The sequence below is a fragment of the Oncorhynchus kisutch genome, linkage group LG12, assembly GCF_002021735.2.
Source record: "Oncorhynchus kisutch isolate 150728-3 linkage group LG12, Okis_V2, whole genome shotgun sequence".
NCBI classification, from domain to species: Eukaryota; Metazoa; Chordata; class Actinopteri; order Salmoniformes; family Salmonidae; genus Oncorhynchus; species Oncorhynchus kisutch.
In genome coordinates this window covers 20408210-20424216 of record NC_034185.2, presented here as the reverse complement: position 1 = coordinate 20424216, position 16007 = coordinate 20408210, and the positions used below count along the sequence as shown (strand labels likewise).

The 16007-nt window shown below is 46.0% G+C and overlaps 1 protein-coding gene across 1 annotated transcript in view; it reads right to left on the bottom strand.

Moving 5' to 3' along the window:
- The window catches only part of LOC109901354 (DNA polymerase zeta catalytic subunit), a 121542-nt gene that overhangs the window by 79058 nt on the left and 26477 nt on the right, over positions 1-16007 (bottom strand). Inside the window, exons 2-3 of the mRNA XM_020497383.2 lie at positions 10883-11072; positions 10472-10546 (exon numbers count right to left, since the gene is read on the bottom strand). Coding sequence (XP_020352972.1) covers positions 10472-10546; positions 10883-11072 — 265 coding nt within the window. The remainder of the gene's footprint in view (positions 1-10471; positions 10547-10882; positions 11073-16007) is intronic.

Below are 16007 nucleotides of genomic sequence, written 5' to 3'. Positions count from 1 at the left end.
GGGGATGTTTTTCAGCGGCAGGGACTGGGAGACTAGTCAGGATTGAGGGACAGATGAACGGTGCAAAGTACAGAGGGATCCTTGATGAAAACCTGCTCCAGAGTGCTCAGGACCTCAGACTGGGGTTAAGGTTCACCGTCCAACAGGACAACGACACAAAGCACACAGCCGAAGCACACAGCTGTGAAGCAGGAAGTGGAGGCTATGCTGAGGATGGGGGTCATTGAAGAGTCCCAGGGTGCATGGTGCAGCCCCATCGTGTTGGTGCCCAAACCGGACGGTAGCCTGCGCTTCTTTAATGATTTCCGGTTTGTGCAAGAAATCAGCTTATTCGACACCTACCCCATGCCGAGGGTGGGTGAACTCATCGACCGATTGGGAAAGGCCTGGTACATGAGCATCCTTGACCAGACCAAAGGATATTGGCAGGTACAGTTCACAGGCTCCTCCTGGGAGAAGACAGCGTTTTTGATATCAGACGGACTATATCAGTACCGGGTTCTCCCGTTCGGTCTCCACGGAGCCTCACCCACATTCCAGCGCCTGATGGACAAAGTACTTCGACCCCACCAGCAGTACGCAGAGGCCTATTTGGATAATATCATCATCCACAGCCAAGGTTGGGAAGAACACCTGACGCGCCTCCAGGTGGTGCTGGACACGCTCAGGCAAGCTGGGTTGACAGCGACCCCAAGAAATGCAGACTAGCGTTCAAGGAGGTGGAGTACCTGGGGTATTTGATCGGACTGGGGAACGTCAAGCCCCAGGAGAGGAAGGTTCACGCAGTAGTGACTGGCCCGTTCCACGCACCAAGACACAGGTCAAGTCCTTCCTGGGACTGGCAGGATACTATAGCCGGTTTATCCCCAACTTTGTGGCTGTAGCTTCCCCCCTCACCGATCTAACCAGGGCCCGCCTCCCGAAAACAGTGAAATGGACGGACAAGCCTGAAGGCGCCTGAAGGAAGCACTGTGCTCCCTAGGGGGGTGTGGCGTACAGCAGGTCAGCCAGAGTCGTCGAGGCCTGGTGGCAGACGGAGTCTACATCACGAGGCGATGGCTCCCTCTGCTGGATGTGCCAGGTCTCAACGGGCTCTCCGGCCAGGACTAATTGGGGCTGATTGTGGTTGGTGGGTAATCGAGGGCTGATTGTGGTTGGTGGGTAATCCAGGGCTGATTGTGGTTGGTGGGTAATCCAGGGCTGATTGTGGTTGGTGGGTAATCCAGGGCTGATTGTGGTTGGTGGGTAATCCAGGGCTGATTGCTCACCAGCTTTACGAGTCCCATAAAGCTGCCAGAAGGGCAGCACACAGGAAAGGACTGGGGAAAGAAAGGTGACTTCCGTAGTTGGAGACGGTGCCCAAGCTAAAAAGAGTTCAGTTTTTGTGCCTGACAGGATACAGCAAGACCCTGAGCCCAGAAGACGGGGGAGACCTATCCATTTCTTTTGATTTATTATTTAAATAAACACCCTTGAAACCGAGCTAATACTACTCTGTCCATGTCTGATCTGTGTAAACGTCTTGACCAAAACACCTGGTCTGCCACAATATATCTATCTATCTATATATACACACACACATATATTTTAATTCTAGTCATACTTTTTGAAACGTCTTTTGAAATCTGCTTTGATGTTTCATAATGTAAAAAACCTGTCTGATCAGGATGAAGAATATCTGGTAAAACCTTTTTTATTCTAGTTGCTATACACCTCGCCAGGATTTTTGAAATCACAACTTTGAAGTATAAGTGGCTTCCATTTTTTTTTTATTTTTTTTTATGGGCTGGATCTTTATTAGCTCAGCAAAAAAAACATCCCTTTTCAGGACAATATAAAAAATCCAAATAACTTCACAGATCTTCATTGTAGAGGGTTTAGACACTGTTTCCCATGCTTGTTCAATGAACCATAAACAATTAATGAACATGCACCTGTGTAATTGTCGTTAAGACACTAACAGCTTAGGTAGGCAATTAAGATCACCGTTATGAAAACTTAGGACACTAAAGAGGCATTTCTACTGACTCTGAAAAACACCAAAAGAAAGACGCCCAGGGTCCCTGCTCATCTGCGCGAACGTGCCTTAGACATGCTGCAAGAAAGCATGAGGACTGCAGATATGGCAAGGGCAATAAATTGCAATGTCTGTACTGTGAGACGCCTAAGACAGCGCTACAGGGAGACAGGACGGACAGCTGAAAATCCTCGCAGTGACAGACCACGTGTAACAACACCTGCACCTACCTACGTACATCACACCTGCGGGACAGGTACAGGATGGCAACAACAACTGCCGGAGTTACACCAGGAACACACAATCCCTCCATCAGTGCTCAGACTGTCCGCAATAGGCTGAGAGAGGCTGGACTGAGGGCTTGTAGGCCTGTTGTAAGGCAGGTCCCCACCAGACATCACCGGCAACAATGTGGCCGATGGTCACAAACCAACCGTTGCTGGATCAGACAGGACTGGAAAAAATTGCTCTTCACTGACGAGTCACGGTTTTGTCTCACCAGGGGTGATGGTCGGATTCACATTTATCGTTGAATGGAATGAGCGTTACCCTGAGGCCTGTACTCAGGGTAACGCTCAGGATCAATTTGGAGGTGGAGGGTCCGTCATGGTCTGGGGCGGTGTGTCAAAGCATCATCGGACTGAGCTTGCTGTCATTTCAGGCAATCTAAACGCTGTGCGTTACAGGGAAGACATCCTCCTCCCTCATGCGGTACCCTTTCTGAAGGCTCATCCTGACATGACCCTCCAGCATGGCCACACCAGATACTGACTGTCACTTTTGATTTTGACCCCCCCTTTGTTCATGGACACATTCATCCATTTCTGTTAGTCACATGTGTGTGGAACTGTTCAGTTTTTCTCAGTTGTTGAATCTTGTTATGTTCATACAAATATTTACACATGTTAAGTTTGCTGAAAAGAAATGCAGTTGACAGTTAAAAGAAGTTTCTTTTTTTTGCTGAGTTTACTTACAACCTGAGTAGTAATGAAATCAGACCTTGTTGAGAACCTGAAATTAAACCTGAAACTAATTAAAACACGCTAATAATGGACCTTTGAGTACATCAAAAAAGGTCTGATATACCTCCACTGGTATACCATTAAGCCCTGGTGTTTTTCCAAACGGAAAATATTTAATTCCCTCAGTTCCTCCTCTGTATTTTGGCCTTCACACAAGTGTTTCTGTACATTTGTTAATTTTACATTATTATTATGAGGAAAGTAATCCTTACAGTTAACACCATTCAGTAGAGATGGAGGAGACAAAAGAAAACATACGCTTAAAATATTTTGATTCCTCTTTCAAAATATAATATGGTGAATCATGGATGACTGTCATTTGTAACGAGTTTATGTCAATTATTTTTTGGTAGCATTTCTATGTTGAAGATTCATGAAATATGTAGTGCATTTTCCATACAATATGCTTTATTTTTGTAATAAATTCCACTTGATCATTCTTTTGCTTTTTCCTGTATTTTGTGCCCCTATAGTAGTTTCCATGACCTGTTATTTCCTCTATTCATTCATCTCTTCTGACCTAAACTGCTTGTTTTAATGATGAGTATTGTATTGAATAACCTCTAAATGTGTCCCATACAATAAGTGAATCTGCTGTATCTACATTGTGTAGAAAAATGTCCATTTCAAATGACGTCGTCTTCGTTAAGAACAAATTGTCATCCGGTAGGCTTTGATTAAATTTCCAATATCCCCGTCAATATGGAAATGCTGTAAGAGTTATGTGGAGGCCAATTAGATGGTGGTCCGATCGCATTCGTTATCCTATTAATACTTTAACTCTTGATGCTAGAAAGAATAAGTCCAGGAAGTAGTCAAGATGGCTATCTTGATTTAGCCTCCTCCATGTATATCTCACTAGGTCAGGGTTTTTCAGCCTCCATATATCCACTAGTTCTAATGTATCCATGATCTCCTTAAGTGCATGAGGGTGATAGTTTGTAGTGTGATTTCCTTTACGGTGTTTAAAAACCGTATTATAATCTCCCACCATAATAATAGATCAATTAATTGCTAGTGAGCTCAATAGATGACTATATACAGTGCCTTGCGAAAGTATTCGGCCCCCTTGAACTTTGCGACCTTTTGCCACATTTCAGGCTTCAAACATAAAGATATAAAACTGTATTTTTTTGTGAAGAATCAACAACAAGTGGGACACAATCATGAAGTGGAACAACATTTATTGGATATTTCAAACTTTTTTAACAAATCAAAAACTGAAAAGGTTGAGGTTGGATGGAGAGCATTTGTGAACAGCAGTTTTCAGTTCTTTCCACAGATTCTCTATTGGATTCAGGTCTGGACTTCAAGGGGGCCGAATACTTTCGCAAGGCACTGTATACTTTAGAAAAAGTGTGGCTCATCATTATTTGGCCCATATAGATGAATTAGTCAAATCTGTTTTTGGTCCAATAACATATTTAAAAGGATTCATCTTCCTTGAGGATCAGTTTGCACAGTCGGATCAAGATTGTTGTTCATTAATATAATCACCCCTTTTGAGTTTCTTTGCCCATGACAAAAATATATTTCTCCCACTGTCCCTTTTCTACCCAACCTCGTCTATATTTGTAGTGAGTTTCATGTAAACAATAGATTATATTATATTCTTTCTATTTTCTTTCTATTTTAAAATGTATTTTTTTTAACAATCTGCTAAGCCATTACAATTGTAACTGGCTTTACTTAGTTCCCCACTTACCATAATGATTGATCAATTATACTTTCCACAACCAGTGTATGTAAACTTACCATCAAAAACCACTATGATGATTAAGTGTCCATATAGCTGTACCATAATATTTGCACGGTTAAGAATACTGCAGATGCAATTGTGTAAACCTCCAATTTTCCTAATATTCCACCCACTAAAACCTCCCCCCATATCTAGGAGGTCTGTTGTCACTAAGACCATCAGACCATCTCCCTCATGATGCACAAAGTTAACTACTGGCACCCTTCACTTACACATTCAAAGCCCCATAGGTCTATTGCATATCAATGAGGGTGCTTTTTAAGAGAGGGAACCTACCAAATAACATGGAAAACAGTCACTAAAACAAATAAACTATAATAACATATTATATTAATAAAAATATTAATAAAAATAATAACAGCACAACATTATAGATTCATGCTCATATTAGGAAAGCCCTAGCAAAGGCTATAAGCATGTCAGCCCAGCCTGCTCAGTTCATTGGATCCAATTGTTTGGGGAGAAAACACAAGAAAAATGAAGAGAAAAATAGCTATAAATATCGCAAGACCAGTTCTTTATGTCCATTACATGCACACTGCCTATCGGCAGAGAGACACGTTTCGGGTAGTAATTATTACACTGCTCAAAAAAATGAAGGGAACACTTAAACAACAAAATGTAACTCCAAGTCAATCACACTTCTGTGAAATCAAACTGTCCACTTAGGAAGCAACACTGATTGACAATAAATTTCACATGCTGTTGTGCAAATGGAATAGACAACAGGTGGAAATTATAGGCAATTAGCAAGACACCCCCATAAAGGAGTGGTTCTGCAGGTGATGACCAAAGACCACTTTTCAGTTCCTATGCTTCCTGGCTGATGTTTTGGTCACTTTTGAATGCTGGCAGTGTTTTCACTCTTGTGGTAGCATGAGACGGAGTCTACAACCCACACAAGTGGCTCAGGTAGTGCAGCTCATCCAGGATGGCACATCAATGCGAGCTCTGGCAAAAAGGTTTGCTGTGTCTGTCAGTGTAGTGTCCAGAGCATGGAGGCGCTACCAGGAGACAGTCCAGTACATCAGGAGACGTGGAGGAGGCCATAGGAGGGCAACAACCCAGCAGCAAGACCGCTACCTCCGCCTTTGTGCAAGGAGGAGCAGGAGGAGCACTGCCAGAGCCCTGCAAAATGACCTCCAGCAGGCCACAAATGTGCATGTGTCTGCTCAAACGGTCAGAAACAGACTCCATGAGGATGGTATGAGGGCCCGACGTCCACAGGTGGGGGTTGTGCTTACAGCCCAACACCGTGCAGGACGTTTGGCATTTGCCAGAGAACACCAAGATTGGAAAATTCACACACTGAGCACGTGACAGACGTGACAGAGTCTGGAGACGCCGTGGAGAACGTTCTGCTGCCTGCAACATCCTCCAGCATGACCGGTTTGGCGGTGGGTCAGTCATGGTGTGGGGTGGCATTTCTTTGGGGGGGCCGCACAGCCCACCATGTGCTCGCCAGAGGTAGCCTGACTGCCATTAGGTACAGAGATGAGATCCTCAGACCCCTTGTGAGACCATATGCTGGTGTGGTTGGCCCTGGGTTCCTCCTAATGCAAGACAATGCTAGACCTCATGTGGCTGGAGTGTGTCAGCAGTTCCTGCAAGAGGAAGGCATTGATGCTATGGACTGGCCCATCCGTTCCCCAGACCTGAATCCAATTGAGCACATCTGGGACATCATGTCTCGCTCCATCCGGATGCTTTAGTCCAGGTCTGGGAGGAGATCCCTTAGGAGACCATCCGCAACCTCATCAGGAGCATGCCCAGGCGTTGTAGGGAGGTCATACAGGCACGTGGAGGCCACACACACTACTGAGCCTCATTTTGACTTGTTTTAAGGACATTACATCAAAGTTGGATCAGCCTGTAGTGTGGTTTTCCACTTTAATTTTGAGTGTCACTCCAAACCCAGACCTCCATGGGTTGATAAATTTGATGTCCATTGATCATTTTTGTGTGATTTTGTTGTCAGCACATTCAACTATGTAAAGAAAAAAGTATTTAATAAGAATATTTCATTCATTCAGATCTAGGATGTGTTATTTTAGTGTTCCTTTGTCTTTTTGAGCAGTGTATATACTGTTTTATTCCAACAAAAAGGAATAATGAAAAAGGAACATATTTTTACTGGCTGTCAGGATGTGTCTTAAGCATCACACTACCCATAAAGGGACACATAAGTTAAACTCACAATCGACCCTGACAGCCATGGCACGACAGCAAAGACGGCATGCAGTACTGACAATCCAAAGCAAATATATATATATATATATAAGGGTAGCATAAATAGCTCATGTAAAAATATGAAATACCCTTCTCTCTTAGAGAAGTGCTTCCATATGCCAGTTAAATGTGTCGGCTCTTTAATCAACTTTAATCAGTTTAACCCCGTGTTACCCAGTCAGCCGCACACCAATAGAGACAACAACACTGTTGACAATACCCAATCCATTTTCCGCTGTGTATTGGAACAATAATAGGTCCTTCGCATTTTTAATATTGAGATGTATTTTTTAAATGTAAAAGGACAATGACACCAATTACTTTAGGATTGTATAGGCTCACTCCAGTAGATAACCTAGACAGGTTTTAAATTCTGTAATGCTTTATCCTAGCCCTACATTAGATCAGTTCATATTTATTACATTTTATCTTCAATTCTATTTGTTCCGATTCACATCCGCCAAAAAGAGTCGCACTATCTAACCGCTTTTAAGTCATAATATACCCCCATCTCTACAATTAGGCCATACCATTAGGCCATTAGGCCATACCATTAGGCCATTAGGCCATACCATTAGGCCATACCATTAGGCCATTAGGCCATACCATTAGGCCATACCATTAGGCCATTAGGCCATACCATTAGGCCATTAGGCCATACCATTAGGCCATTAGGCCATACCATTAGGCCATTAGGCCATACCATTAGGCCTTTAGGCCATACCATTAGGCCTTTAGGCCATACCATTAGGCCTTTAGGCCATACCATTAGGCCTTTAGGCCATACCATTAGGCCATACCATTAGGCCATTAGGCCATACCATTAGGCCATTAGGCCATACCATTAGGCCATTAGGCCATACCATTAGGCCATTAGGCCATACCATTAGGCCATTAGGCCATACCATTAGGCCATTAGGCCATACCATTAGGCCATTAGGCCATACCATTAGGCCATTAGGCCATACCATTAGGCCATTAGGCCATACCATCGAAAAAATTAAGTTGGTATTTATTTTAATTTTTATGTAAAGCCTTACCCATCTTCGCCTTCCCCTAAATCAAAACCTAATTTTGAGTCCATATCGTCCAAAGTTCAATATTGCCTAAATAAAAAAAGGATAAGTCCATCTTACTTACCCGTTTCGCATTCCCAAAAGTCCAACCTTATTTTAAGTCCACATAGTCTACGGTTCTGTACTGCATTACAAAAAAAATGTAAATCATGCATACATTTGTTTAAATAATTAAAAAAATAATGTGTATCGGAACTACTTCCGCAGGAGGTAGCTATCACTCACAGCCACGTTGTAATCTTCAAGTCCTTGAACAGTTGATTGTTTCCGTAGAATTTATCAACCACTAGATGAACTTTCTGCTTCTCTGCTCAGAGCCTTTTGAAAGTGGAGTACAGGGAACGTCATCTCTCCGTTATTTCATGGGGAAATTGTTCATTAATAGAGAACGGGGTGTTCTTCACCTCCCTACCCTGTTGTAGCAAGGCAATCTTCATTGTAGTAAATTAGCATAGCTACTATCGGACAGGGCTTTCCCTCCCCTCTGCCACCGAAACGGTGAGCCCTTTGAAAATCAATTGTATCTTGAGATGATGTTTTATAAAAAACCTTGAGTTTTTCCTCTGTTGACCGAGTTTCCATTTTCATTCTCCTTTATTCCCATTATAACAATATTATTCTTCATACTTCTGCACTTTAGATCAAGTCATTCGGCTTTCATTGATTGATTATCATACCGTAGCCTCTCCATAGAGTCCACAGTAGTTTTCAATATCTTATTTTCCGCTCGTCTATCTTCCATCATTTTATTACTGTAATCAATTCCTGTTTTTAAGGCCTCAACCTCCCCCAGTTGCCTAGGCAATATATCCAGTTTTTTTTTACTGCCCTCTCGTGCTTGTAAGCAATGCTCTTCTGGAGACATAGTTATGAAAACACTCCCCTCCAATGTTAAATTTGGAATTTTAAAATGGCAGCTTCCCTTCAGTTTCGCTCGCAGAGCTCAAGGAAAAGTCTTCCCTTGTTCACTTCGATGTATCGGATTGTTTTTCGAGCATATCAAAATGCTGATCAATAAATAGTTCAAGGTTCTCTATATTGTCCAGAATGTTTGTTTTCGCAGTTATCAGCGAATCCCTAGTTTTAGGATTAATTCACAGGACAAGCTGTGCCTACCACACTGACATTTGCCACGTCATCAGCCCCAGCCCCAGTCTTTGTCTGTCCTATATTAATAATAATAACGTAGGACAGTTCACCCCCGAGTGACTGATCTGAAACGAGACAGGGGCTCCAGACATCGGCTCATGAACACTCAGTCAGTGTGGAGCAGACAGTGTGGCAGTTAGTCTCCCTCTCTCTCCACCCTCAGAATCAGTCCCTGTCTCCCTCTCTCTCCACCCTCAGAATCAGTCCCTGTCTCCCTCTCTCTCCACCCTCAGAATCAGTCCCTGTCTCCCTCTCTCTCCACCCTCAGAATCAGTCCCTGTCTCCCTCTCTCTCCACCCTCAGAATCAGTCCCTGTCTCCCTCTCTCTCCACCCTCAGAATCAGTCCCTGTCTCCCTCTCTCTCCACCCTCAGAATCAGTCCCTGTCTCCCTCTCTCTCCACCCTCAGAATCAGTCCCGGTCTCCCTCTCTCTCCACCCTCAGAATCAGTCCCTGTCTCCCTCTCTCTCCACCCTCAGAATCAGTCCCTGTCTCCCTCTCTCTCCACCCTCAGAATCAGTCTCTGTCTCCCTCTCTCTCCACCCTCAGAATCAGTCCCTGTCTCCCTCTCTCTCCACCCTCAGAATCAGTCCCTGTCTCCCTCTCTCTCCACCCTCAGAATCAGTCCCTGTCTCCCTCTCTCTCCACCCTCAGAATCAGTCCCTGTCTCCCTCTCTCTCCACCCTCAGAATCAGTCCCTGTCTCCCTCTCTCTCCACCCTCAGAATCAGTCCCTGTCTCCCTCTCTCTCCACCCTCAGAATCAGTCCCTGTCTCCCTCTCTCTCCACCCTCAGAATCAGTCCCTGTCTCCCTCTCTCTCCACCCTCAGAATCAGTCCCTGTCTCCCTCTCTCTCCACCCTCAGAATCAGTCCCTGTCTCCCTCTCTCTCCACCCTCAGAATCAGCCCCTGTCTCCCTCTCTCTCCACCCTCAGAATCAGTCCCTGTCTCCCTCTCTGAACCTGTGGGTTCAGGGGTGCTACTGAACTTTGAACCTCGTTTTTAGGACTCTCTCACTCACACTCACACCAAGTGCTCTGTACTAGCAATCAATATCAGCATAGTCAGCATCATAGTCATGAGCAGTCAGAGAGAGAGAATACCACTCTCCAACAAGAGAAACACAGGATCAATACTAAGACAGGCCATTACAGGTCAAACCAAAACACAGACCAGTGAGAAGCACCAGCTAAGGCAAAACCAGTAGAACACCCTCCTCACCTTCTGACCATCTGAGGATTGTACAGATAGATCTTCATAAACGTCTTCTCTTTGGCATGGTATCCATAAAAAGGCCTGTGGAGAGAGGGAGTGACCACTGTCAGACAAATCTCTTGGGAAAACATCACCATACCCGATTATGGACTTGACCTATTCACCTTCTAACATTGACGCTGTCAGCCTCTAGACTAAACTCTGGCACTTTCTCTATTAGTCTTTTCTTGATTTCTCATGTCTTCCCTCTTCACCTTCCACTCAAAACCCATAGGGAGGAGAATGGCTTAGGGGAGGAACATTGGGCCATCTCCTCCAATGTGAAAGGGGATGGGAGGAATCGAGAAAAGCCTCTGCTATGTAGTGAGTGACCCTACTAAAGAACGGTGATGTCTAAAAGAGGGAGCAGGTACTTACATGCCAGAGACCAGTGCCACCTTGAAGACGTGCTGCGTGTTGGAGGAGGGGTTTCCCATGGACACGTTGAGGGCCCTGTCGATGCTGAAGGCAACCTGACGCAGGTAGCTCTCCGCCTGCTGCCCATAGCCATCGTACGGCACATAGAGGTAGGGGAAGATGCCATGGAGGTGGAGACAGGTCTTCTGACCTGAGAGACAGGACAGAAAGAGGACAAGCCTCGTTGAGAGGGAGTATTTTAGACAGAAGTTTGTTTTCATGTGAGAGACGGGAAGCTGTGGTACCAAACTCAGTTGGTTACATCAACCCATAGTAACAATTGTGAAACTGGCACAGAGTCAAAAGACAAAGCATCTCAGCATTATACAGTGATATAAAACGAATTAAAGTAGTAGCCAGACTCTTAAAGTTAATTTACCAAAAAGCAAGCATGCCGACTTTAAACATATATTTACAGTCTGTGATGCAGTCAGTCGAGTGACATGACTGCACTTACTAAGAGACTTAAAACTAGACTTGCACACAATGGAGATGGATGGGCCTCTACTTAGGGAGGAGGAAATTCACCCAGTCCAGGAAAACAACTTTGACTTACACACTTTCCTACGACGGGAAGACAAATACCTCCAGCCAGCCAGCCTTGCTCAGGCATGTAAAGGAGCCTTGATTCATGAGTGCACGCCACCACACAGCGCAAAGCAGACCATTAGCTAAATAACTGAGTGGAGAGGGGGGGGGGGGGGGGGGGGCTCTCCATGATCGGGTGGGGGGTGTGTGTGACTGATATGGGATGAGGGCATCCTGAAGTCGTGTAGCGCGTTTAAAAAAATGTTTGTGTGACATCACTAAACGGAAGCCAAGCCATCTAGACCTTACTGACTGATGGTCCAGCTCAGGTGTAGACTATTCCGGGCCTAACCTCATCACCAGGCTAGCTTGGGGAGGAAGGGTGATGCACCTGACTATTCCAGGCCTAACCTCATCACCAAGCTAGCTTGGGGAGGAAGGGTGATGCACCTGACTATTCCAGGCCTAACCTCATCACCAGGCTAGCTTGGGGAGGAAGGGTGATGCACCTGACTATTCCAGGCCTAACCTCATCACCAGGCTAGCTTGGGGAGGAAGGGTGATGCACCTGACTATTCCAGGCCTAACCTCATCACCAGGCTATCTTGGGGAGGAAGGGTGATGCACCTGACTATTCCAGGCCTAACCTCATCACCAGGCTAGCTGGTGGGGATGAGGGGGGGGGGGTGCATGTGACTATTCCAGGCTTAATATAAGACTGTAATACAACACCAACCACATAGGGACCATGTGGCTGACAGACCAGATGTCATGAGGGATGGTAAAACTGACAGACCAGATGTCATGACAGATGGTAGGACTCACAGACCAGATGTCATGAGAGATGGTAGGACTCACAGACCAGATGTCCTGAGAGATGGTAGAACTCACAGACCAGATGTCCTGAGAGATGGTAGAACTCACAGACCAGATGTCATGAGAGATGGTAGAACTCACAGACCAGATGTCATGAGAGATGGTAGAACTCACAGACCAGATGTCATGAGAGATGGTAGAACTCACAGACCAGATGTCATGAGAGATGGTAGAACTCACAGACCAGATGTCATGAGAGATGGTAGGACTCACAGACCAGATGTCATGAGAGATGGTAGAACTCACAGGACAGATGTCATGAGAGATGGTACGACTCACAGACCAGATGTCATGAGAGATGGTAGAACTCACAGACCAGATGTCATGAGAGATGGTAGGACTCACAGACCAGATGTCATGAGAGATGGTAGGACTCACAGACCAGATGTCATGAGAGATGGTAGGACTCACAGACCAGATGTCATGAGAGATGGTAGGACTCACAGACCAGATGTCATGCAGTGCAATGTTGCAGTCTACTGGGCCTAATTGTTGACATTTTGAATTTCTGCAGAGAAAATGGGCCATCAAAGAACAGGGACCTTGGAAGGTGAGGAGATAGAATGCAAGCCACCACTAAACATCAGTGTGGGCAAACAGCATCAACCAAGACAGAGCAGCTCTCCAGAGAGTACCCTGTAGATAACTGTAGCAAACACAGCATGTGAACTGATTTCAACACACAGGCATCAACAAACCCACCAGACTAGACGAAAATAACCCTTCACATCTAGAGAGCAGCCCCATCTGACATCCAATCCCTTTCACAACCACAAAGAAACAGACAGCGCACACGGCACACAGAGGGCCTCTCTAAGGACTGACAGACTGACAGGTAGACTGGTATAGAGCCCGCCGGGGGAGCAGAGGGCAAACAAAAGGAACTGTAAGGTAGGTACATTTGGGAGCATGTGTGGCAAGGAGGAGGAGGTGTGTGTGTGGTGTTTCTGTTTTGTGTCTGTGTATGTGTGTGAGAGTGCATGCATGTGTGTGTGGCAAAAAGGAAAATAGATCCACTCCTTTGACTGTGACATTACCCAGAGAGCCACACAAGGCAGCCAGCAGCACAAAGGACACCACCCTGGCAGGCAGAGAGCTCTCTGAGGGATGCATGTGCCTTGCTAGCAAAACAGCCGAGACACACACAGACAACGCTGTTTGTGAGGCTGCTACTGCAGTTGCTAGGTAACGTAGGCCAGTGAGCAGCACAAGCCCCTGACAGACAGTGGGAAGATATAAACAAGTGATTCTTTCCACACAGCTGGCCTGTTCTCTCACACACTCTCTCACTCACACACACAGAGAGAGACAGAGAGAGTAGTGACTGAGGTCTAGGGAAGGAGAGAAAAGGAGAAAGGGAGAAGGATAAAGAGGTAGGGATAGATTGAGGACATGAGAGAGGGAGTTGTGAATGACTGAGGTCTAGGCCCTAGGGCTGTTCTCTCCCTCCTGTTCTCTCTCTTCCTGTCTGAGTAAAATGTAGTCCCCAAACACTCATCAGCTCCTGACCAATCGAGTGAGACTGCCTGATTTGTGAATGGGAGGGAGGAACAGACCAGGGACTGTGGCGATACTGCAGGCAGGGCCCGAAAATCACACTCTGTCAAACTACTCCCTCTCAATCCATTCCCTATCCCCCTTTCTCTAAGCATCCATATCCATCTCTCTCTAGTCATCCCCTGTCCCTTATCCAGCTCCCTCCCCCTCTCATCCCCATCTCATTCCCTAGCTCTTGATCAATCTCTCCCTCTCTCCCCATCCCTCCCCCTCTCTCATTCTCTCTCTCCCTCTCATATTTCCTATTCATTCCTCCCTCCCTCTCATTCCCTATCCCTCCCTCTCTCTCATTCCCTATCCCTCCCTCTCTCTCATTCCCTATCCCTCCCTCTCTCTCATTCCCTATCCCTCCCTCTCTCTCTCTCATTCCCTATCCATCCATTCCCTATCCATCCCTCCCATTCCCTATCCATCCCTTCCTCCCATTCCCTATCCATCCCTCCCTCCCATTCCCTATCCCTCTCATATTTCTTATTCATTCCTCCTTCCCTCCCATTCCCTAAACCACCCTCCCATCCATCCCTCCCTCCCATTCCCTATCCATCCCTCCCTCCTATTCCCTATCCATCCCTCCCTCGCATTCCCTATCCATCCCTCCCTCGCATTCCCTATCCATCCCTCCCTCCCATTCCCTATCCATCCCTCCCTCCCATTCCCTAACCCACCCTCCCATCCATCCCTCCCATTCCCTATCCATCCATCCATCCCTCACTCCCATTCCCTATCCATCCATCCATCCCTCCCTCCCATTCCCTATCCATCCCTCCCTCCCTCCCATTCCCTATCCATCCCTCCCTCCCTATCCATATCTCTCTCCACCTCATTTCCCATCCCCTCTCTCAAATTTCCCATTCATCCCTCCCTCCCTCCCTCCCTCTCATAGTCCCCATCCCTCCCTCTCTCATTCCCCATCCCTCCCTCTCATCCCCTCATCCCTCCCCATCTCATCCCTTACCCCTCCCCATCTCATCCCTTACCCCTCACCCATCTTATCCCTTATCCCTCCCCATCTCATCCCTTACCCCTCCCCATCTCATCCCTTATCCCTCCCCATCTCATCCCTTATCCCTCCCCATCTCATCCCTTATCCCTCCCCATCTCATCCCTTATCCCTCCCCATCTCATCCCTTATCCCTCCCCATCTCATCCCTTATCCCTCCCCATCTCATCCCTTATCCCTCCCCATCTCATCCCTTATCCCTCCCCATCTCATCCCTTATCCCTCCCAATCTCATCCCTTATCCCTCCCCTGCAGATCTGCATCAGGGTTGAATGACACAGCATTATGGCAGCAGCTCTAGTGTCAGTACTGTACTGAAGTGGTACAGTCAGAGTGGCATGTTGTTGCCTGCTAGCTGCTATTATGCAGACAGACCTGTGGATCACCCCAACCAGACAGCTCTTTAAGAATCACTCTCATTGCAAGGAGCAGAGCTAATCCGTATGGAAATTGGCCTGTGCGTGCGTATAACCAGCAACTCAGATCCTCCATCTTGACAAATACAGATTCATTCCCTCTCTGGAATAGACCAAATTGATTGCAGGAAGCCCTGGGTCACACAGAGCAGGAGTGTGGAGCTGTACCATCGTGGCCAAAAGTTTTGAGAATGACACAAATATACATTTTCAAAGTCTGACAAAAATATCTAAAGACACTGAGGCAGCAGATGTTACTATGGAATACTGAAGTACACTGCTCAAAAGGGAACACAAAAATAACACATCCTAGATCTGAATGAATGAAATATTCTTATTAAATACTTTTTTCTTTACATAGTTGAATGTGCTGACAACAAAATCACACAAAAATGATCAATGGAAATCAAATTTATCAACCCATGGAGGTCTGGAATTGGAGTCACACTCAAAATTAAAGTGGAAAACCACACTACAGGCAGATCCAACTTTGATGTAATGTCCTTAAAACAAGTCAAAATGAGGCTCAGTAGTGCGTGTGGCCTCCACGTGCCTGTATGACCTCCCTACAACGCCTGGGCATGCTCCTGATGAGGTGGCGGATGGTCTCCTGAGGGATCTCCTCCCAGACCTGGACTAAAGCATCCGCCAACTCCTGGACAGTCTGTGGTGCAACGTGGCATTGGTGGATGGAGCGAGACATGATGTC